Source organism: Ambystoma mexicanum, chromosome 3q, assembly GCF_040938575.1.
Source record: "Ambystoma mexicanum isolate Mex_15411 chromosome 3q, UKY_AmexF1_1, whole genome shotgun sequence".
Classification (NCBI taxonomy): Eukaryota; Metazoa; Chordata; class Amphibia; order Caudata; family Ambystomatidae; genus Ambystoma; species Ambystoma mexicanum.
In genome coordinates, this window is record NC_090926.1 from 1,134,799,769 (window position 1) to 1,134,825,024 (window position 25,256).

General features: G+C 45.2%; 1 protein-coding gene across 3 annotated transcripts in view; it reads left to right on the forward strand.

Annotated features, from left to right (window-relative positions):
* The window catches only part of LOC138447680 (adhesion G protein-coupled receptor E1-like), a 908,650-nt gene that overhangs the window by 577,832 nt on the left and 305,562 nt on the right, over nucleotides 1-25,256 (forward strand). For all 3 annotated transcript variants that reach the window (XM_069603943.1, XM_069603945.1, XM_069603944.1), the window contains 2 exons: nucleotides 4,225-4,371; nucleotides 4,828-4,983. In XM_069603943.1, the coding sequence (XP_069460044.1) occupies nucleotides 4,225-4,371; nucleotides 4,828-4,983 (303 nt within the window). The remainder of the gene's footprint in view (nucleotides 1-4,224; nucleotides 4,372-4,827; nucleotides 4,984-25,256) is intronic.

Sequence of the window (25,256 nt, forward strand, 5' to 3'; positions counted from 1 at the left end):
TTTCTGGTGGCCAGTATTGAGACAGGACTCTATTAAGTACATTCAAAAGTGCGAAACTTGTGTACGCAGTAAAACAGACCATAATAAGAAAGCAGAGTTGCTCCTGCCCCGGCCCACTCCTGAGAAAGTTTGGACCCATATATCCATGGATTTTATTACCGATTTGCCTCCTGCCAATCAGTATGATACTATCTGGGTGGTGGTGGATTATCTGTCTAAACAAGCCCATTTTGTGGCTTGTAAAGGAATTCCGGGAGCAGGGAAATTGGCAGTTATTTTTGCAACATGTGGTCAGATTACATGGCTTACCTCAGAGTATTGTATCAGATAGAGGTCCCCAATTCACTTCTAAATGTTGGCGTGCTTTCTGTCAGATGTTAGGAATTGATTGTGCCTTGTCCACAAGCTACCACCCACAAACGGATGGACAAACAGAGAGGGTCAATCAGACGCTTGAACATTAGTTGCACTGGTATCTGAATGACGAGAATCTTGGGTGCAGTCATAACGGCTAGCTGAATTCACGTATAATAATACAGAACACGCCTCATTGGGTATGGCCCCAAATGAATGCTTGTGTGGACAAGTGCAAAATATGTTACCTGAGCATTTACCGGATATGGAGAATATTCCTGTGCTTCAGGAAAGAAAACAATTACTTCTGACCATCGGACAGAAGGCACAAGCCAATTTAGAGCAGCCTAAGGAACAGCAAAAGAAATATGCAGACAAAAGGAGAAGAGAGGCGCCTCAGTATAAGGTGGGAGATAAGGTATGGTTGTCTACTCACAATTTGCCTTTGAGAGGACCTCGTAAATTTGCACCTAAGTTTATTGGACCATATGAGATTGCTAAATGTATATCTACGGTGGCTGTCAAAATGCAGTTGCCTCAAACTTTGAAGATACATCCAGTGTTCCATGTGTCTTGCTTAAAGCCGCAGTTCCAGGGGCACAAGTGCTGAGACCCCCAGCAATTGCCAAGGATAGGCAGACGGAATACGAGGTGAAGAGAATACTGGACTCAAGACGAAGACAGCAAAAGCTGTGGTACCTTATTCAATGGTCGGGCTATGAGCCAGAGGATTGGTCATGGGAACTGGCTAGTGCGGTTCATGCACCTTGTTTGGTGCGACAATTTCACTTGCGTCACCCGGAGAAAGCAAGACTTGGGAAGAGCCCTGAGAGAGGAGGTACTGTCAGAAATAGGGTTTGGGGCAAGGGACGGCGCTCAGTTTTCAAGAATCTGGGCTGACTTGCGTACAAACTACACTTCCCAGCATGCTGTGGGACTGTGTCTAGTCTTTTGGTTTTGCGCAGAGAGTCAGCTGGCTAATCAAGGGACTTCTTAAGTCCTCAGCCTCCCTGATTATCAGCACGGTTGGCGTGTGTGAGAGGAACCAGGAAAGCTATGGGACGCCGAAGGTCTGTTGGGCTGTTTCCCGGGCCGCGGCGGTGAGCAGGAGCAGCTGGAGCACATGCAGTGACAGGAGCTCGGGCCATGGTGGTGATTTATGAGCGGCCCGTTCTCCACTTTGGCTTCATTCTTCAGGGTCCGGGTGTCCTCGTGAGGTGCCCGAACCATCAGATAAGTGAACAAACCTTTTGGTTGCTGTTGAGGCATTTTTTGCATTTAAGCTGCTTTTCTTTAGTTTGTAATGACATTGCCTGCGCATGTGGGAAACACGTGAAAGAGTTACTTGCTGGTGAACTCCTCTTGAGAAATTTCCTTGCTCTGTTTCAAACCTCAAGTAGTTGTTAGGAAAAGTCTGAGAACGAATGATATGCTAACCAGGAACAATATTTTACTTTAATTTGTTTTGACAATTACATGTTGAACATCAAGAAAGGGGCACATTTATATGCGTTTGCCATGCCCGTTTGTCGCTTCAGTGTGCCCAACGGGCCATGCGTCTCGTGTTTTATGTAAGGGACAGTCCCTTTGTTTGTACCATCATGCTTTTATGCAAAATTATGTTTACCAGGGAAACACCCTAATGTTTGTTTCAGCACTATGTTACTTTGTGAGTATCTAACACAGTGTCATATGTGCCTTAATGTTGTGGCTTTGGGGCAAAACTGCTATGCTCTTAGAATGTACACCCATCATAAGAATTTAGGGGCAATAGGTTCATTTTGGTTTTAGGAAGGTCAGGTCAGGTTTTCAGGATTAAGGGTACAGGTATAGGAGTATTAGTTGTTCACAGTAGTGATGCTTATGTACGTGCATGTTATGTCTTCCCCTCCTTTCCTTTGTCATGCCACCCCCTTTCCCTAACTCCGTCTTCCCCCCATTGGCTGCCACGTGGTTCCCTGTGTTGTTCATTCCAGGCGCCCATGCCAACCACGGTGGGAGGGTCGATCTGTTCGGCTTCTGTGGTTCAGGAGAGGGGGTCGAGACCCCTGTCATCCCTTTACTCGTTTTGACAGGCACTCCATAGGGTTTCCCGCACCTGCACAGCTTCAGGTATCAGAGGAAGCATAGTCATTTTATCCATTTGCACAGCATTGCTGTAAAGGCGAGGCTTAGTTGAGAAACAATATGTGTTTTTGGCGTAATGCTGCTAGGCCCCAGAAATGTTTCTTCCACGCCCACTTAAATGATACTTGATCTAAGGGATGCAAGATGAAAACTTTCAGAGAAGGTGAAACAAAAGCTTTAGAGGACGCAATGAACTCTACTAAGGGTTTGATATAACATCAGAAGTTCAACACAAGGCAATCACTGTTCAATCAATCAAGGAAAACCTTACCCTCCACCACAAGAATAGCATATTGGCCAATTCGGCTTACCAGACTGACCATGCCTAACTGCAGCCCGATCGCACTTGCCTCGCAGCAATTCAGCACCAACGCTACACACCCGGTGTGCTTTTTCAAAGTCACAGCCTACTCAGAGATTAAAGGGCTGAACACCAAGGCTCCCACTTGCATCCACCACATAGGCTCAGCCTGACTCCCCTTGCACTGCAGAACTTCTGCGCAAGGCTTTGCGCCCGGCATTGTATTTAAAAGTAACAGCCTACTCCAAGTTAAAGGGCTAAACACCTAGGCTCCCATTTGCAGCCAACACCTAAGCTCTGCCCGACTGCTTGGTTTCTCCAGCACCTTCAATATGTCTGTGCTTGTATTGTGCAGCACCTTCATTCTGACCATACTTGTATTGTCCAGCACCTTGAACATGGTCATGCTTACTTTATTCTGCACCTTGAACCCGTCCATCTTTGGCTCCTTGAATGTTTTTTCATATTTGTAGTCTGCAGGCTGTCGATGTGTATCCTATAGCACCTTGAACCTGCCAATACTTGTATTCTCCAAAACCTTGAAACTTCCTATGCTTGTATTGTCCAGCACCTTGAACCTGCCAATTATTGGTCCTGCCAATGCTTGTATTCACCATGACCTTGAACGTCTCCATGTTTTAATTCTCATGCACCTTTAACCTGTTTATGCTTGTATGCTTGTATTCTCCCGCACCTTGAACATGCCTATGCTTGTATTCTCCAGAATCTTAAAACTTCCCATGCTTGTATTCTCCAGGACTTTGAACCTCTACATGCTTGTATGCTCCAGCAGCTTGAACCTGATCATGCTTGTATTCTCCAGGACCTTTAACCTGTACATGCTTGTATTCTCCAGGACCTTGAACCTGTACATGCTTGTATTCTCCAGGACCTTGAACCTGTAAATGCCTGTATGCTCCAGCACATTGAACCTGATCATGCTTGTATTCTCCAGGACCTTGAACCTGCACATGCTTGTATTCTCCAGGACCTTGAACCTCTCCATGCTTTTATTCTCCTGCACCATGAACCTGTCTATGCTTGTATTCTGAAGGACTTTGAATCTGTGCAGCTTTTATGCTCTGCACCTTGAAACTCCCCACGCTTGTATTCACCACCACCTTGACCGAGCCCATGCCTGTGTTTTTCCATCACCTTGCACTGTCCATAAATGTATTCTACAGCGCATTGTACCTCCCTATGCTATTATTCTCCAGCAACCTGAACTTACCCATGCTTGGATTCTCCTGCACCTTCAACCTGCCATGCTTGTATTCTCCAACACTTTGAACTGGTCCATGCTTGTATTGCCTAACTTAATGCGCTTGCTTTTGCTTGTATTCTTCAAGACCTTGAACATGCTTGAAGTAATAGAGTGCCATTTCTAGAGTCATTGCAAGGAAGGAAACCATTAAGTATCTGACTCTGATTTTCTTTTGCAGCACAAGAAACATGCAATATCGATGGAGACTGCCCTGATGACTCTATATGCAACACAACGTCAGGGCTCAACTTATGTACCTGCGAACCAGGGTTCGAGAACATAGAAAGAGAAATTAACTTCAAGCCGTTAACCGGTTCATGTAAAGGTATGGAATATTCAATTATTATCTTGTATCGATCAGGGAAACAAAGTGATATTAAAATATAAAATGACTCAAACAGAGATTTGTAGGAAACAAGCAGGCAGTGACCAATGTATTTCTGCTCAGGCAGAATAAAAGTGGACGCACAAGTCACGGGTAGCAGTGGCTTAACACAAAACGAAAGGAGCCCACCACAAAATGTGGCGAGGAAGCAGGTGCAATTCATGCTTTTTATAATTATACACCTGCCTTGGGTCAATCTAGGGCCCACTTGTACAGGTGTCGCAGAGGCCCTTGAGAGTCAGGCATTAATGAGTACACTACGCATTACTACCCCTAGTTGCCTCTAAACAAGAACACAACCCTACATTACAAAACATTTCCTTTCAAAGTGACTGTGCCTCAGCAGGCAAATGAACTCGTCCACTTAAGGCCTGTGCACATTGTGTCTCCTTGCAGATATCAACGAGTGTCTTGGAAGCATGAAAGGCCAATGTGGGCCCAACGCTGCTTGCGAGAACATGCAGGGAGGTTTCTATTGCATCTGTGCACAGGGATACCGAACACCGACACGAATAGGAAGATTCAAGGGTCTGGATGAGGAGAATTGCACTGGTAAGTCCTCCATCAGGATGAATGGAAGCCCCCAGATTCCCTTTGGGCACCAATCAGGTTGAGACATTATCAAACATATCCTTTAGCAGCAGCAGTCCTTTGTTTCGATGTCACACCCCACTGTTGGGGTTCTCCCAATGTCATGTCAGCATTTACATATTCATTGAAAAGCAAAAGGAAAAGGGATATGTTGCACAAAAGAACATATTAAGCTGGGTATATGTTGCATCTCGTTTATCCAAAGGCAATGTCACTATTTTCTGTTGATTTATTTAATTGATTATTTATAACCCGGTACATCACGGGTTCGCAGTGCGCCAGGCAGTAAGATAGCAGAGAATATAAGGGCAGATGATGGGAAATAGTGGTGTGTCCTGGAAGTGCCACCCTCTGAGTTGGGGGAGCTTCTAGATAAGTGCAGTCACTGGAGAGTTCCACAATTTGGTGCCAAGAATATAGTCCAAAACATTTGGGGAGTTGCATGATACAGACCCCTGTTTTATGGTTTTGTCTACAGTTCACGCTGCTTTGATTTTTCTTTGTTTTACGACAAGCAGCATAGTTTAGCCTGGTAAGATGTGTTCTTGGCAGCAGAAGAGTGGCTGCGGAATTTGGAACTCTTTTGAGGCTTAATTAAGGACCATTCTGGTTGTTTGTTACATTAGCGCCTTGGCAGACATTTTGTTTTGTAGCTTTTTATTGTTTGGGTATCACAAATTTACAGTCTGAATAAATTACCCCCGTGCCCCGAAAAAACAACATTTCCATCGTGGACATTGTACTGGCCTCGAAAGAGCACAATTACCATAGGGATGGCCCATACCCGCTGGTGACCTCCCTGGTGCCCTTGTTAGGTGGGTCTTGTGAGCTGTTTTCAGCCAGCACAGCACACCACCATGATAACTACTGTGCAAGTATTCGTTTTGTTGTATTCAAGTTCACTAAAACGCTCATCATGGTTCAATCAGATGCTTAAGGATAGGACACATTTGCATTCCTGGATATCTGCTAACAAAACCTGATGTTATATATTAGTATAGGTTATGGTCGATGGCAAATACGTATCAATTATCATATGTCTTAGTCATTTGTCAAGATTTTGTAAGAGGATTGGATGCTGGAAGCTTAAACTGTGACGTAATGTACACAACTGCCTCCCTGTTATGCTGAACTACCATCTCCTAAGCCTTCATTTGGATCTGCATTTTGACGTTTCATAATGGGGGGTCTCGCTTGATTGGAGGGTCGGAGGAATGCATGGAAAGCAGGTTCTATTTTTTAGCACGAGTAAGTAGGCATTCACGGAGTAGAGCAGCCGATTCACATGCCCCGAGGTCAATGGTAAGGCAGGAATGCTGTTTAGATTTTTCACAGACATAAAGTCATATGGCGGTCACGATATCGAATATCCTTTAGAACAGCTGCATGTATTTATTTATTTTATTTATATAGGAACCAAGGCACCAGGCCCATAGGCATAACAGTGCTAACACCACATAAGTACAGAGAACACACAAATAACGCAGGCAATACAAATTAATAGAACACATCCAGAGCAAACAATATAGTATTAACACAGAACCGTAACAATCCAGCTTCACCTTAGTCAAAAAGATGCAGTTTCAGCTTCCGTTTAAGGTTTTACAGGGAGATCATGCTTGTTGGGTGTCCTGACCCACGTTTAAGCTATCATGCCACAACATTTGGTGCTGTGGGCTAGAAAATTCAAGATGGCGGAAAACCCACATGTGCGCCGAAATCCAGGAAAGCTGCGCAGTTTGTGCGCACACCGAAATGGTTGCCTCACTTGCCACCCACCAGTGCGAGAACGAAAGGCCGGGTTGCCATGAGGGAAATGGGTTGCCAAAGGAAAAACAGTAGCGCCGGTTAGCTTCAAAGCGCTTTAAAACCACCATTGGACTACCCGCACAGTAGTCTGAAACCATTGGGAATGGCAATGCTGATTGCCAAATGCAACCTAGAATTGTTGGGAATTCATTTTCTTAAATCCCAAAAATGGGTGCAGTACCAGTACTCACCACTATCCAAAAGCCGGCAGTTTAAAACCACCCTGTGTTTCTCTGAAGGCAAGCCAAAGTGCCTATTTCAAACATTGCAATATGTGCAAAATATTCACTGAACACCAGCAGACATTTGGTAGAATGGAGTTTTGTGTGCCTACAAAATCTGGGAAATGAAGAGCCCAGAACAATGCTTATAACAAAACTGGCTGAGCTATGGAGTCAGCAGTTTAAGTTGCACTGGATTTAAAGACACTAAAATCGAAAATGTTTAGATTAAATGAGTGACCTATGTTTGGTGTCACATGCCTTTGTAACTGTTGAAATGTCATAGTTTTGCACTTAGAATCAGCATTCTAGCTGCATATGTAAAAATGTTTAGTTTTATTTGAATGCAGGAACTGGGGAACAAAAAGTGACATTTTATCTGAAACCTGGCTTAAGGAACTGAATTCTGCCTGGCAACTACCCCCATCAGGAGTGAAACTTGAGTCACAGCTGTGTTCCCAGGCCTAGCTGCCCTTTTGCTGCTCACACTAAGGATATGCCATCTATCTGATAATTGAATTACCTGTGCTCTGCAGGAAAGTGAACAAAGCCCTGTCCTGGCTCAGGCAAAGGTTTTATTGGCAGGAGTCGTAAATGGTCGTAAAAAGTGGCTTCCTCCTGAGGAAAGGGGAGGGGCACTGCCTGTGAGAGCAAGCTGGCTTGGCAGAACTGGAAAAACCAGTATTTCTACCTTGTGCTGAGAGGAAACCACACCCCTTTGGAGCCAGAACATAACTTTAAAAAGATGGATAACTCATAGTACGGACATGTGAACATTTTATAAATGACACCATAATTCTTGTGATTTTTCTGCCCACATTTTAAGAGGTTTTTAGAACCGGTGGTATGTTCAGGGGGGTTTTAGCGGAAAAGTGGATATTACTCTAAATGTATGCATGTTAAAAATCTGAAACTTCATCAGTTAATGTCCATACTCCCTGCACACATGTATGTAAAGTTGGGTCAATGTCAGAAATTGAAAAATCAGTTAAAAAGTCAATTATGTGCCATTTCTGAATGCAAGCTCTTAGAAACAGCAGATTTGGACAGAGACATGGCTAAATTCAGCCACACCAGGTATATGTAATTTCAAGCAACTGTGTAACTGTGAAATATGTCTTTTATTATCAAATATAGAATATGTGCAATCTGACAGAGGAGTGTCCTATCTGCAAGCCATAAAATGACATCACGCTGACACACACTTTCTTCCCCAATCAAATGATAAATGGAAGTTTGACCAATTAGAAGCTGAGAGAGAGGTAGGGTCAGTGATGCTAGAACACACCCACATTCTAAACACATAAAAGCAGACATACAGGACAGATAGGGACCTTAAAATCCATCTGCCGCTGGAAGCTCTGCCGGAAAAATCCATACTTTACATCCATCAAACCTCCAGAGAGCCAGACTAGAGACTTCAATTTATCCAGAACTAGAGACCCAGACCAGAGAACCAGAGAGAGCTGACCCAGATCACTGTGAAGTGCAGAGACCAGAGGCGAGTTTAAAACCTGACCAGATCCATGGCGAGGCCCATTTCACTCAAGAATATAGTGTGAGTACCTAGAAAACTGTGCAGAACCAATCTCCTAGTTAAAATAATATAATTCAATCCTATTTTAATCTAAGTAGAACTGTCTCCTAACTGTCACCTGCCATTTGCAAAGCTGTCACTTGTCATTTCCTAGTTGCAAGCTGCACTTGTCTTTTTGAACTTTAAAATTTCAAATCTGAAAAACGACCTTCACAAAATCGCTCATATCTCCGCAACCGTTTGTGCTAGAGACTTGCAATAACTTTCATCTGAAAGGTTAGAATCGTGGCTTTCCTACGCACCTAGAACCGCATTCCAACCCCTTATAGTTTTACCGCAATCGCGGAACACGCATTCGCGAATTTTACCGCGATTTGCAAATTTCTTCACATGTAAAAACTGCTGCTGCTTGCCTTCCATTTGCCAGAAATTCGTTTAACCTGCTAACTATCCCTGCTTTATTGCTAGTGTGAGCCTGGACTAATATTAACTAGATACCACTCACCCTGAACCTCTGAAAGGGAATTAAAAGCATTTCCAGCCTATTTCTCATCCATTGCTAGCACATATCAAAGCATTTTGCCTGTGTTTTCAAAACTCCTATCTGTTTTCTGTAGTGTAAGCTTGCTGGGGTGAACTGATTTACATTGATTGCATTTCTGAGAACTGTGTGTTTTCCTTCCATTTCCTTGCCTTGCATCAAGGGGGGGAGGGGATTGCCAGAGAAAAGTGATTACATTGTTTGGTTGAAATCATATTGAGTATTTTCTGTACTGCATTCATTGAATATTGCATCCACCTGAGCTTACATAAAGCATCCTCTACCACATTATACTTTTGTTCCTATTTACCAGTGTGCTACCTTATCCATTTCATGTCAACTCATTAGTGATTATAAGAAGTGTGCTAGTGCCAGATTCTCCGTTGTTGATCTTTATCATATCAGATTAAGTGTGCTATTCAATTATTAATTTATTATAAAGTGTGATATATATATATTTTAAATTATCAAATAAACCTTTTAAACTTGCAAAACAGAACTACTTCTTGGCTCAGTGGGGTCAGGGGGATTCCAAGAGAGGGGTGTTATATAGGGGTAGTCATCCAGAACGCATGAACTGGACATAAAGATATATCAATAAGGGTTTTCATTCAGTATTCTAGACTAGGCGTTAACTTAGCTGTAGTGCTGAATTGAATCCTCTTACAAATTGGGGGCTCGAGCCGGACGTTTGGGTTAGAATACCACTTGTGCAGCTTAATACAGTGTGCTAACTGACGGGATACATACATCCGGTCGGATCACCACGCTGCATTACGCTGTGAAGCATTCCTCAAAAGGGACACTCCAAGAAAAAGGACAGAGACCAATCTCTAGAATGACGACCTTAGTAGACATGAAAATAGCCAGAGAGCACCTCTTGCATAAGCTATTTGTGAGAGGTGAATGGACCGAACAGGGCCAGGATGTGTGGTTGCAGGCCATCACACAACAGGTCACTGAAACAGGGTCAGATATATATAGAGATCAGGGTCCCTTACATGTGGCCCTGAGTGAACTATATATGGCTCCTAAAGCCAAAGAGGAACACAATAAGATTGCCAGGATAGCAGCATACCTGTACCTATATATGGGAGACATGCAGGATAGATGTGCTGAAAGCCAAAATCTGGCAAATAGGCAACAGATGGCATTACAGAAGGCCCAATCTGACCTGGTCTCTTCTGAGCAGAGGCTTCAGAGGAGCCAGGAGTCAGAAGATGATAGTAGGCAGCACATCATTAAAATAAAGAAGGATATGGATGTGCTGCAACAGGAAAAGGTAGAACAGGATACCAGATTTCTGGCCTTGCAGAAGGAATACCAAGAAGGTTTGGACTCCCTACTGCAAAACCAGAAAAAGCTGGAGCAACAACTGGACTTCAACAGGGTATGTGCTGAGCAGGTAGTCACCCTGCAAGGCCACCTAGATAGAGTGAAGGCAGAGAGCAACAAACTAATTCTGAAAGACCTGGATACCCAGGCAGAGTTTGATCAGGAGCGCCAGAATGCTGGTGCCTTCCAAAGGCAAAGAGACGACCTGGCGGCACAGATGCAGGCTCTTAGTCAGGAAAGGGATACCTTAGGCCAGGAAGTCTGCCATTTAAAAAGAAAAATGGAAGAAAATCACCTGGCCCACCAGGGACTGGGTGACCTCCAAAAAGAACACCAGAACTTGCTAGAGCACACCAGGAGGGTGGAGGATGCTCTAGCAAGAAAGGAGCAGGCCAATAGGGACACAGCTCAGGAGGTAACCCTCCTGCAGCAAAGACTGGCCCAGTTCTCCAGGACCAACCAGGAAGTACAGAGGGAAAATGAGGCTCTCTGCCAGCACAATGAGAGGCTCCAGCAACAGGTAGCGATGCAGGAGAAACTGATAGAGTCGAGTAAGGCCTTAACAGAGGAACTGAAAGCACAAATGCAGGCTCTTGCATTGCAACAGGGAGCAGGGGCGGATAGAGATGAGGTCCGCTGTGAAAGAGAGACTCCTGACCATAACCGCAGGAGCCCTAACCCCAGGGGCCTTCATCTCCCCCAGTCCCTGGACTCTACCACCCCCATGTCCCCTGGCGCACATGAGCACAGGGCCGCAGGGATGGCAGATTACTATCCAGCTAAGAGTATGGGGCTCATAGGCCAGTACCACTCAGGAATGGAGGGGTGGGCATCCGGGTATGGGCACCCAAGTACAGTACAGTTCAATGGGGAACCCCAGGAGAGTAGGCCCATTAAGGGCATCCTGAAAACCTCTGCCCAGTTAGGTCAGTGGAGGGGGTACCCATCAAATCCTGGCAGCAAGGAGGAATCTGAAGACTCCTCTGAACTGCGCAGGACACAGGAGACCAGGTCCCCACATTCTGCCAGCCATTCCCAGGCTCGCAGAATCCGGGAAAACCTGGAAGAACAGACGGGAACCTCTGGGAGCAGTGCCTCTGAGTCCGAGGAAGAATGGACAAGGGTTACCCGAACCAAAAAGGCCAATAAGGCAAAAAGGGCCTTGCTTAAGGACCCCTTAAAGCAGATTAAGGCGATCAGGAGCGTCATCACGCCTTACCATAAGAACGCTAAGTATTCTGTTTGGGAGCACTTAGAGTTGTTTGAACAAATGATGGAGACTTTCCATTTGAAGGACAGCCAAAGCTGTATTCAATATGTAAAGTGGACATTCTCCCCGGAATACTCCAGTTTCTTTGCGGGGCTGGAGGACCAAAATCATTTAAGATGGTCCACATATAAGGCGGCCATCCTGAAACATTTTTCTGTTCACAGAAATCCTCAAGAGGCTCGCAAGGCAGCCTACAATTTGCAATGTGGGGAGGATCAGGCCCCACAAGAATTTGTGCAGGAGTTAAAGCGTGCTTTTGCACAGACCACAAGAAGGGTGCGCACGGATAGCAGGGAATTTATAAATACGTTTTTCCATGCCTTGCCCAAATATATCATGACCCAGCTCGTGAGGGATTTTCACGAGAAATGATCTTTAGACTGGGTCATTGAACAGGCTACCCGGATCTATGAGGTGCAGAAACCGATAGATAGCAAAAGTAATGCCCAGAAAAACCCCAAAGCCAACAGCACCCCTGCTGCTGCCAAGGTGGCAGAGGTAAAGGTCACCCCCGTTTTGGATTTGGAGATGGGGGGCCTAAAAACCTGCCTGCACCTAATAATGCTAGGCCCAGGAGGTCCTCGGGTCAGTCACAGACAGGGAGCCAAGGAGGCAGCCCCACAAATGGGGTCCTTCGCTCTCCTGATTATGTGAGTCCCCGTTACAAGGGAAATCGACCCATCCTGGGTTATGTGTGGACTCCTCCAGCCCAAGGGGGGGGATCCAGCCAAGCACCTAACCCAGGGAACTTCCCTCCAAGCTTCCCACAGGAGGGCAGAAATTTACCAAACCCTGGGCAGAACTTTTTCCCCAGATATCCACCCGACTTTCAGCCCCAAAACCATCCATCCTTCTTTCCCCAATTCCCTGAGCCCAGACCACTGAATCCGGGAGAGGGGAGGCCAAGGGTGGAGGGGTACCCAAATCTTCCCAACCCGGGGTATTACCAGAGGAGGGACAGCTACCCTTCCCGGGATCAGCCCAGGGGAGAAAACAGGGCCCCGTATCAGCCTGAGCGGGTTTCCCAGTTAGAGCGCCAGGTTCAAAACATGGCGCGGGATATGGGTCACATACTGAGGGCTCAGCAGAACCCTCAGATCAGCATGCCGGCGCAGAACGCACCCAACTCTGGACCTGGTGCTCCAGAACAATGACGGGGGCAGCACCCCGATAACTCACCGGTTCCCAGGGAGGAGGCACAAGGGGAAGGGGGGTGTAAAGCCTTGGAGGAAGCTTCCTTCCTCACTGGTAAACAGCCCCTGGAAACCCAGGAACCGGAAACAAAATCTCTTGCCCCTGAAAGTCTGCCTCCTAAGGAGCAGAGGGGGGGTAGGAGAAACAAAAGACCCAAACAGACTCAATTTGAGGAGGAGGTACAGATCTTCCAATTTGAGGGAGAGGGATCCTCAGAGGATCCTGGGAAAAGGATCTTCTCCTTCAGAGAGGGGGAACTCCTCCCAAAGAAAAATGGGTCCCTAGGGATGCAAATCCAGACTGGGGAGATGTGGAGACTGAGCTACCGCCGCCCACCATCTCATCCCAGAACCAACATCAAGAAAACCCCCTGGTTCAAACCCATCCTGGTGATTGCCTCCAAAAGGGGGGGGCGGCCCAGAACCGGAACCAGGGGAACCCACAATGGCTCTGATCTCCAGTTGCCAACTTTTTCTTTCAGATTCCCAAGGCTCTCCACAGAATTCTGCCCAAAATTCTTCACTCGCGATGTCCAAAACCAGAAAGTTAGCCCACCAGTTGTCCAAAAATGTACATTATCTGTGCCCCCTTGAGGAGAAGGAGGGAAGATATTATGCCCCGGTACAAGTACAGGGGCAGGGTACAATCTCGGCACTGGTGGACACGGGATCTCAAGCTACCCTTATTTCCAGAAGGGCCTTTGACGAACTGAATGCAGGAAGGGGAGAGAATTACCAAATTCCTCTCACCTCTCTTCCTGGACAACTACAGAACTTTGACGGGAAGGAAATTCCCGTTGAGGGGACTGCAGACTTGGACATTAAAATTGGGCGACACAAGTTGAAACACCCGGTCATAGTTGTGACCCCGGAGGGCACCCCTTGTTTACTAGGGAATGACCTCCTGAGAAGGTTGTCACCCCTAATAGATTGTGTAAACAAGGTCCTCTGGACCCAGACTAGCCGACCAATAAAATTAAAACAGAGTGTCAACCATGTTAGTTTAAACGGCACCTGCCACATGGTTGAACAAAAATCTGACCAAGTAGAATTTCACTTCCAGAACCACCAAATTCCAGACGTGACAGTCATAGCAGTAGGACAACAGACTGGTGATGGGGGGTCCTCTCTATTTCTGAAAATCAACCTTCCTTCCAGTCTAAAGTGGTATTCCACGCTGGAACGAAACACTTTGAAATTCTATACCAATCCACAATCTGAAACTCCCACTCCTATAGTCCAGAAAGATGTGAAATCAGCTCAAAGCCTGGCTGATATTCAGCAAATTGGAGAGCAGTTGTTCATCCCTGTTCAGTTAAATGATGGGAAGGACTCTGTTCTCGCTCGAGTGTGTGTGAACAACGGTAAGAGCTTCATCAGCGAAGCCATGTTCCGCCAACTCCCAAAAGATCCAGCCATTCCCACCTTCAAACTGATAGACAAATGGGAAATGGACCTGGAAGCACCTAATTCCAAACATCTCCTGCCAAGCAGGTGTATGCTCAAAATCTCCATTGGCAACAAGAGCATAGTCCACAATTGTTGGGTCGTGCGAGACGTCCCTGCCGCCTTTTACTTAGGCAGTGACATTCTCAATCGCTTTGCCATTAGTTTGGACCTAATAAACTTCAAAGCTTGGTCCTGATTAGCGGATAATCCCATGGGCTTTGATGATCCAGAAAAAGCATTTAGGTCAGCTCAATTGCTACCTTATGCAGTTGAAATTCAGGTTAAAGAGGAAGTCACCATCCCAGAAAGGACCCGACAATTCTCCCTGGAAGTGAGAGTTAAAAGGGGACAAGAGTTGAAAAACCCTGATGCTTACATACATCTAAATGCTTCTCTCCAACAGCAAGGGTTGGGGTTAAACCCAACACCATTAGTCAACATAGAACGTGACACCATTCCAATAGAGGTGGATAACAGCGACTTAAAGAGTATTACTCTAGCCGCAGGCACCATTATTGGAATGGCGGTTGATGACCGACATTTTTCCATAGACTTAGGTAATGAACTGTTAGGGCCAATCCCCAAGGACTGCTTTGACAGTGACAGTGATGACAATACAACACCAGACAGGATTTTTACCCGGCATGGGGGGAACTTCCTGGTGTACACTTCCTGCCCCTATGGTAAGGAAGATGTGACTTGTGACTTCAGGAGGGATGAGGTGATTTTCCAGGTCCATGAGGGCTGCCTTTCCCACCTGAAGCCTCCAGTCCAAATCAGCACTCTGACCCGGGACTTCTCCACCCAGCTGGAGGAGGCCGCTGAAATAGCCAAACCAGAAGTCTTTCCAGGCTTCAGGCAGATGGTGGAAGAGAGAGTCAACCTAGCTGATGCCTGTGTGACTCTGGAGCAAAAGCAAAAGTTGAAACAAGTTTTCTTGGATTTCCAAGATCTCTTTGCGGTAGACTCATATGACTGTGGTCGTACCGACATCCACACAACAACAATCCCCACGGACCCTGGCATGACTCCAGTGTTTGTGAAGCAATATCGTTTGCCTCTCGCATCCATGGAGTCCCTTACTGAAATAATTAAGAACCTTGAGTCCCGGGGAATAATCCGTCCCGTCCACAGCACCTTCAATAATCCGGTGCTGGGAATATTGAAGCCAAACGGCCAGTGGAGACTCTGCGCCGACCTTAGGGAGCTCAACAAACGGGTCCATACTTCCCGATGGCCTCTGCCCTACATTGACCAAGGGCTGGCCCAGATTCAGGGGTCACAGGTATTCACTGCAATAGACCTGACCAATGGATACTGGACCGTGCCTGTCAGTAGGGAGGACCAATACAAACTGGCTTTTACCTTTGGGGGCCAGCAGTACACCTGGACCCGGACTCCCTTCGGATACCTCAACTCCGGTAATGAGTTCAATATTTTCCTACATAAGGCCATGCCCGACCTGGGTGCGAGGGGTAACCTGGCTTATGTAGATGATGTCCTCATCAAAAGTTCATCTGTGGAGGAACACATAGCGGAGATCCGTTATGTTCTGACACAGTTGAGGGCCGCCGGCGCAAAACTTTCCTTTCAGAAAGCACAGTGGTGTAGAACCCGTGTTAATTTCTTGGGGCATGAGATTACTCCTCAGGGTCTCTGTCCCCAGGAAAAGAAAGTGGAAGCACTTCAGAAACTGAAAGACCCCACAACGCTGCGGGAACTAAGGAGCCTCCTTGGACTGACTAATTACAGCAGAAAGTTCATTGAGGGCTACGCAGAGATCACCAGACCCCTGATTCATCTCCTGAAGGGGGGGGTCAAGTGGGAATGGGGTCCAGAACAATCCGAGGCAGTAAAACAACTCAAAAGAAGCCTCTCACAAGCGCCTTGCCTAGCTTACTCTGTCAGAAACAAGGAGTTCTTCCTGGAGACGGGGTTCTCTAATACGTGCTTGACGGCAGTATTATACCAAAAGCATGACAAGGTCAATAAAGTAATCTCCTATGCGAGCAAAACTTTATGCTCTGTGGAGGAAAAATTCAACGATTGTGAGAAGGCACTCCTGGCAACGGTGTGGGCATTGAAGAATTACCGCCCGTTTATCCAGGGGGAACACATCATAGTGGAGACTCCACACCAGCCTCTGCAATATCTCCAAAGTGACAGAATCCGGGCCGGAAATGTGAGTAATTCCCGAATTACTTCCTGGATTCTGTCAATGCAAGGCTTTCCTGTGGAGGTCAGATATGGCCAAAACAAGAAGAGTCCCCTCGCGCAAGGTCTGGCTGACTTGCATGATTGTGCCAGAGAAAACTGTCTCGAGGACGAAAGTCTGAAAATCAAGGACAACATGGAGGCATACCTTAATTCCCCACACAAAGTCTTTGAAGAAGACAAGTGTGAGGGAATGCCCACTGTGTATGTGGATGGATGCTCTTACCATGTTGACAACCACGGGGAGAAAGAACTGGTGGCCGGCGTAGGGAATGCATGGGTGAATGAGTCCCCAGAACCCTCCGCTGGATACAAAATTGGTCCCCGAAGTAGTCAGGTGGCAGAATTGATGGCTGTGCATCAGGCCATCCTCACTGCTGTCCAGCATCAACTCCACGAACTGGTCATAATCACAGATTCGGATTATGTACGGAACGGGTTCGTGGAGCACCTGGTTAATTGGAAAACCAGAGGCATGTTATGTGCTAACAACAAACCCTTGAAACATGGGAAGTTGATCCAAAACATTGATGATCTGGTCACATCGAATGGGATGACCATCTACTGGAAAAAGATCAAGGGTCATTCCAAAGTAGAGGGACCAGACAAAACTGGAAATGACTTAGCTGATCAGCTGGCCAAAACCGGGGCCATCCAAGGGGATCTAATTGAGATTGAGTCCCTGTTGGGGGAAATCCAGGTCACTGCTATCACTAGGTCCCAGACAAATGCTCACAATGACCTTTCAATTGCACAATGGAGTAAGGAGACCCCTGATGCTGATTTGATTACCGCTCAGAAGGGGGATCCAATTATTGGTAAATTTTACCAGCACCTTGAGGACCCTGAGAACTTTCCCCTGACGGATACCGATTACATTGGGAAAGAGGACCTAAGAGTGTTGATGAAATGTCCAAAAATGTTCCGAATCCAAGACGGTTTGTTGGTAAGGAAATCCAAAGCTGGCCACGATCAGTGGGTGGTTCCTACCTCATTCCGAAGCCTGATGTTAAGTCACGCCCATGATGCGGCCACCGCCGGTCATAGGGGGTTTCACACAACATTGGAAATCTTAAGAGAGGTTGCATACTGGCCACACATGGGGCAGGACCTCGACCAATACTTGAAGGGGTGTCTTGTGTGTGCACAATTTCAGCCATCATCCCTTACGCACCGGGCGCCTTTACAAAAGAGGGGAATGACACTGCCATGGTCAGATTTACAAATCGACTTTGTAGGCCCTGTGATTCGCTCGGCTAGGGGGAATAAGTACATGTTGACTGTGACATGCTTGTTTACCAAGTGGGTAGAATGTCTCCCAGCCCCAAACTGCAAGGCAGAAACGGCAGCTGCCTTGATGATTAACCACATCTTTTCCCGTTTTGGTCTACCTCAAAGGATTGAGTCAGACAGAGGTAGCCACTTCACCAGTGAAGTAATGACAAAGATGTGGGAGATACTGGGGGTCAAGAGAAAGCTGCATATTGCTTATAGACCAGCTTCTTCTGGGGCAGTAGAGAGATATAACCGGACAATTGTGAGCATATTAAAGAAGTTTGTGGCAGATTCTGGGCCAAGTTGGGATATCCGATTACCTCTGGTCCTAATGGCTATCAGATCTACCCCTTCATCTGCAACCAAAATGTCACCATTTGAGTTGATGACTGGGCGCAAGATGGTGCTTCCTCAGCATTTGCTCTACAGGACCCAAGAGCAGACACTGATAAATGCCTCCACTACTCATGAGTATGTAGAGAATTTAAGGAAACACCTTCAACATGCTTTTGCTTATGCTCAGCGGAATCTAGAAAGATCAACTGATAGCATGAAGACCCATTACGACCTGAAAACGTCCAGGAAGGAATATCAGGTGGGGGACCGGGTCTATCTATACAACTTCCAAAGGAACCAGGCCAAGCAGCGCAAATTTTTGCCTACATGGAAGGGACCATTCGAGATCATAGACAAAATCTCCCCTGTGGCCTACAAAATTCACATCCCCAAAGGTCCTTTGGCAGCGGGGGAAGACAAGTGGGTCCACATAAACCAGTTGAAATGTTGCCATCCCAGGCACACTCTGCAACAACTGGAGGAATCCTCTGGAATCCTAGCGGGTACTGTCTCAGATTAATTCAGTTCCAACCATAAAACATACCACATCTAGTCTCTAAAATATTGTGATTTGCATGAAACTGTCTCTTAGTTATACTGTTTTTTATCAAAATAAGAATGTAATGTTTCGTCATGATGAAATGCATATGCTGTCCCACCATCTCAACAGTGGTGGAAAAAGTCTATGAGTAGGTATTGCCGCTCTTCCTTTGTCGTCCTAGGAGAAAGAACACCTGAAGACGGGCCAAGGAGGATGATACGGAGACCGGGAACGAAGATCCAATGGGCCCAGTGGACCGCCCAATATTCCCATCAGGACCGGCGAGGAGAACTGATCGATCAGTACCGGATGGAGAAGAAGATGCTGAACTATGCCATCTACAGAAGAGGAAGAAGATTATGCGGACAGACCGGTGCGTGGGTCAAAACCCTTGGGCACGCGACTCCCCATCGACTCAAATTCAAAGTGCAGTCGCGTGGGGGGGCTTGTTGGGTGTCCTGACCCACGTTTAAGCTATCATGCCACAACATTTGGTGCTGTGGGCTAGAAAATTCAAGATGGCGGAAAACCCACATGTGCGCCGAAATCCAGGAAAGCTGCGCAGTTTGTGCGCACACCGAAATGGTTGCCTCACTTGCCACCCACCAGTGCGAGAACGAAAGACCGGGTTGCCATGAGGGAAATGGGTTGCCAAAGGAAAAACAGTAGCGCCGGTTAGCTTCAAAGCGCTTTAAAACCACCATTGGACTACCCGCACAGTAGTCTGAAACCATTGGGAATGGCAATGCTGATTGCCAAATGCAACCTAGAATTGTTGGGAATTCATTTTCTTAAATCCCAAAAATGGGTGCAGTACCAGTACTCACCACTATCCAAAAGCCGGCAGTTTAAAACCACCCTGTGTTTCTCTGAAGGCAAGCCAAAGTGCCTATTTCAAACATTGCAATATGTGCAAAATATTCACTGAACACCAGCAGACATTTGGTAGAATGGAGTTTTGTGTGCCTACAAAATCTGGGAAATGAAGAGCCCAGAACAATGCTTATAACAAAACTGGCTGAGCTATGGAGTCAGCAGTTTAAGTTGCACTGGATTTAAAGACACTAAAATCGAAAATGTTTAGATTAAATGAGTGACCTATGTTTGGTGTCACATGCCTTTGTAACTGTTGAAATGTCATAGTTTTGCACTTAGAATCAGCATTCTAGCTGCATATGTAAAAATGTTTAGTTTTATTTGAATGCAGGAACTGGGGAACAAAAAGTGACATTTTATCTGAAACCTGGCTTAAGGAACTGAATTCTGCCTGGCAACTACCCCCATCAGGAGTGAAACTTGAGTCACAGCTGTGTTCCCAGGCCTAGCTGCCCTTTTGCTGCTCACACTAAGGATATGCCATCTATCTGATAATTGAATTACCTGTGCTCTGCAGGAAAGTGAACAAAGCCTTGTCCTGGCTCAGGCAAAGGTTTTATTGGCAGGAGTCGTAAATGGTCGTAAAAAGTGGCTTCCTCCTGAGGAAAGGGGAGGGGCACTGCCTGTGAGAGCAAGCTGGCTTGGCAGAACTGGAAAAACCAGTATTTCTACCTTGTGCTGAGAGGAAACCACACCCCTTTGGAGCCAGAACATAACTTTAAAAAGATGGATAACTCATAGTACGGACATGTGAAAATTTTATAAATGACACCATAATTCTTGTGATTTTTCTGCCCACATTTTAAGAGGTTTTTAGAACCGGTGGTATGTTCAGGGGGGTTTTAGCGGAAAAGTGGATATTACTCTAAATGTATGCATGTTAAAAATCTGAAACTTCATCAGTTAATGTCCATACTCCCTGCACACATGTATGTAAAGTTGGGTCAATGTCAGAAATTGAAAAATCAGTTAAAAAGTCAATTATGTGCCATTTCTGAATGCAAGCTCTTAGAAACAGCAGATTTGGACAGAGACATGGCTAAATTCAGCCACACCAGGTATGTGTAATTTCAAGCAACTGTGTAACTGTGAAATATGTCTTTTATTATCAAATATAGAATATGTGCAATCTGACAGAGGAGTGTCCTATCTGCAAGCCATAAAATGACATCACGCTGACACACACTTTCTTCCCCAATCAAATGATAAATGGAAGTTTGACCAATTAGAAGCTGAGAGAGAGGTAGGGTCAGTGATGCTAGAACACACCCACATTCTAAACACATAAAAGCAGACAGACAGGACAGATAGGGACCTTAAAATCCATCTGCCGCTGGAAGCTCTGCCGGAAAAATCCATACTTTACATCCATCAAACCTCCAGAGAGCCAGACTAGAGACTTCAATTTATCCAGAACTAGAGACCCAGACCAGAGAACCAGAGAGAGCTGACCCAGATCACTGTGAAGTGCAGAGACCAGAGGCGAGTTTAAAACCTGACCAGATCCATGGCGAGGCCCATTTCACTCAAGAATATAGTGTGAGTACCTAGAAAACTGTACAGAACCAATCTCCTAGTTAAAATAATATAATTCAATCCTATTTTAATCTAAGTAGAACTGTCTCCTAACTGTCACCTGCCATTTGCAAAGCTGTCACTTGTCATTTCCTAGTTGCAAGCTGCACTTGTCTTTTTGAACTTTAAAATTTCAAATCTGAAAAACGACCTTCACAAAATCGCTCATATCTCCGCAACCGTTTGTGCTAGAGACTTGCAATAACTTTCATCTGAAAGGTTAGAATCGTGGCTTTCCTACGAACCTAGAACCGCATTCCAACCCCTTATAGTTTTACCGCAATCGCGGAACACGCATTCGCGAATTTTACCGCGATTTGCAAATTTCTTCACATGTAAAAACTGCTGCTGCTTGCCTTCCATTTGCCAGAAATTCGTTTAACCTGCTAACTATCCCTGCTTCATTGCTAGTGTGAGCCTGGACTAATATTAACTAGATACCACTCACCCTGAACCTCTGAAAGGGAATTAAAAGCATTTCCAGCCTATTTCTCATCCATTGCTAGCACATATCAAAGCATTTTGCCTGTGTTTCAAAACTCCTATCTGTTTTCTGTAGTGTAAGCTTGCTGGGGTGAACTGATTTACATTGATTGCATTTCTGAGAACTGTGTGTTTTCCTTCCATTTCCTTGCCTTGCATCAAGGGGGGGAGGGGATTGCCAGAGAAAAGTGATTACATTGTTTGGTTGAAATCATATTGAGTATTTTCTGTACTGCATTCATTGAATATTGCATCCACCTGAGCTTACATAAAGCATCCTCTACCACATTATACTTTTGTTCCTATTTACCAGTGTGCTACCTTATCCATTTCATGTCAACTCATTAGTGATTATAAGAAGTGTGCTAGTGCCAGATTCTCCGTTGTTGATCTTTATCATATCAGATTAAGTGTGCTATTCAATTATTAATTTATTATAAAGTGTGATATATATATATTTTAAATTATCAAATAAACCTTTTAAACTTGCAAAACAGAACTACTTCTTGGCTCAGTGGGGTCAGGGGGATTCCAAGAGAGGGGTGTTATATAGGGGTAGTCATCCAGAACGCATGAACTGGACATAAAGATATATCAATAAGGGTTTTCATTCAGTATTCTAGACTAGGCGTTAACTTAGCTGTAGTGCTGAATTGAATCCTCTTACATGCTCCTTAGATCAGGGGGCATTTTGTTCCATAATTTAGGTGCTGCAGCAAAAAAAATTGCTCCTCTGCTTATAAATGGCAATTAAGTGCTTGGAACGACTGAGAGGTTTGAGACGTTAGATCTCAAGGTCCTCCTCTAGGAAGACTTGAGGGACTTTCAGCCAAGTATTCTGACCTCGTGCCCAACAGGCATTTGTGTGTAATCGTCAAGAGCTGGTGCGATATCTTGGCTTGGATCGGCAGCCAGTGCACATCTTTACTGGCCTGTGATACATGTTCTCTCCTGCTTAGTCCCTCCACTGCTCTTACTGCACTATTTGGCATCACCTGAAGCCTGCCACAGTCTCGCTTGTGAATGCCAAAGAGAAGGCTACGGCAATAATCTAGTCTGGTGCCAATAATGGCCCTGGCAACGGTGGCACAGATGCTTTTAGTAAGAAATGGAAGAATCTGTGTAAGCAGTTAAATATAATATGCTGAGGTGGAGATAAGATTATTGACCTGTGCTGACATGTTCATATGTTGGTCCAAATAAATCCATAAGGTTTTCACCTTCGGTTGAACGGCTAGCTTACAACCAGCAATGATGAAGTGCTGGTATTCAAGACCGAGCTGTCGCAGCCTACTAGCTAATCCGGCAATCATCAGCTCGGTTTTATCATCATTCAGTTCTAGTCCATTCATGACCATCCATGTTTGAATCAGGGAATAAACCAGGTCCTTATCATGATCTAATAGCTAGTATGTTTGTGAATCAAATTCAGAAAGGCGTGATGAGTAGCTCAATTGAAAGCCCCTGGAACTAGTGGTTGAAATAGTTTTCCAGCCAGGCAAATTTGGAATAAACTGCTCCGGAGAATATTAGAACCATCTTTTAGCCTCTTTCCAGCAATTCCAGTCTCTAAGAGCATTAGTATTTAAACATGAATGATCGCTACATTTATTCGGATCAATAATAAAGGAACTGACCCAGTTACCCAGGTTTCCCGAAGTGTACACAAAATCAATACTAGTGGAGGAAAAAGGACATGTGCAGGTAAAATCCATGGGTAAGCCCCCTCCACATTCCCATTAAGTCGGTGCAGGCCCCATTTCTGCATAAAAAGGGCCCACCCCAAACCTTGCAGGGTGGTTTCCTGGGCTTTGGTTTGTCTCCCTTTTGGTTACACCTCTGAGCAAACTGCAGCGTGTCACTAGAATCACTGTCTAAGCAATAACAATTAAAGTCACCAGCACAAAATATCAAGGGGGCAGGAAAATGCCCATGGCCGCTGCTCTTCGATCTTTGTACCAGATCCCTGTGCACACTCCCAGATAACTTAGGTGCATAATTACAAACTATGCCGATGATACCCAACTAGCCATGGAAATTAGTGGTGACCATGTCAAGGGCTCAACCACTTTCATCAACATCTATAGTCATGTCAGAAAACTGGCTATGTCTAAATGGCAGCAAAATAGAGCTCCTGATCTTTGGCTCACGGCAGGCCCGGGGCAAACTCAACCCAGACTATAAATGTTTCCAAATTTTAAAAAAAAACATTTTTATTTTTTATTGCATCAATCAGTTTCCAGAAAAAACTTGAAATGCAAAATACAAACTTAAACACAAGAAGAAAATAATAAATGTTGCAACTATATAGGGAGGAAAGGAAGACCAGAGAAATCTACATAGCCAACATCAAAAAAATCTCTATAACAAAGTTCAGTAGGGCCAAAGTTAAAGATACCTTTCCTCCCCATCTTAAAATGGACCACCTCTCTTGCGGAGGTTTGAGTTCCAGATTATCAAAGTGTTTCTCCAACCATTTTTCTCTACATGCTGAAAGTGCAGCACAACTCATTACCAAGTGCTGCAGAGTTTCCACCTCCTGACCACAGCAACGACAAGAGACAATCCGATCTTCTCTCTTTTTGATCCTTCTTCCCAACACCTCCCTCGTAGGCAGGAGGTTTAGGTGGAATCTCAGAAAGTACTGTCTTTCCGAGTAGGAGGGGAATTTTTCTAAGTATGGAAGCACTGTGCCTCGGCTATAATGTTCTTCCTTACCCAAAGATATAGACAGAAGAGCACTAAGCCTATCCATCGTGACAATCCAGTCCCAATCTAGAAGATTTTTCTTTACCATAAGCGGATTTTGCATTAAACTGTTTGTATTTTGAGCAATTATGTCCAAAATGATTTCCAAACCATTGCAATATAAAGTGATGTTAACCCCAGTTTTTTTCTCACACATTCAATGGGAAGGGATGATGGTAATCTCAAAACTCTTTTCCAAAACAGGCTTTCCAACAAGCGCCAACCCTCTGGAGCAAGAAAAAAATTGGCCTCTGCCGCGTAGGTCAAGACAGGAGATACTTTTAGTTTATAGAAGTCCATAAGTGATCGAAGTGAGAAAGAACAGTAGCGTTGCTTGATTAGAAGTGCTTGGGAGGCCAAGTTCTTGACTTTACTTCTCAGCCTTGCGACTCCTGGCCCATCTCGGATACTATCATTTAAAGTAATTCCCAGATAGACCATTGAAGAGACCACCGGGACAACTTCTCCTGTTAAGTACCACCTACATTTTTTGGCTCTATTAGATATTCCTAGGCACAACATTTTCGATTTTTTAGGGTTAATTCTGAGACTATTGTCCTGGACATACAGGTCTAGTGCTTTCAACTGTCTCTGAAGACCTATCGCAGTCTGATCCAGTAAGAGAAGGTAATCGGCAAACAACAGCAAAAAAGGAAACAATGAAATCCAAGTCCAAAAGAAGGTAACCCTGGACGTCCAATCAGAGGCCTCCTTAAATGCAGATGCTCACGTAAACCACGTAATTCAGAACTGCAATTACCATATACGCTTACTTGGGAACATTCGCCCTTCCATTACAGAAATTAATTGAGCTATTATCGCCCAAGCAAC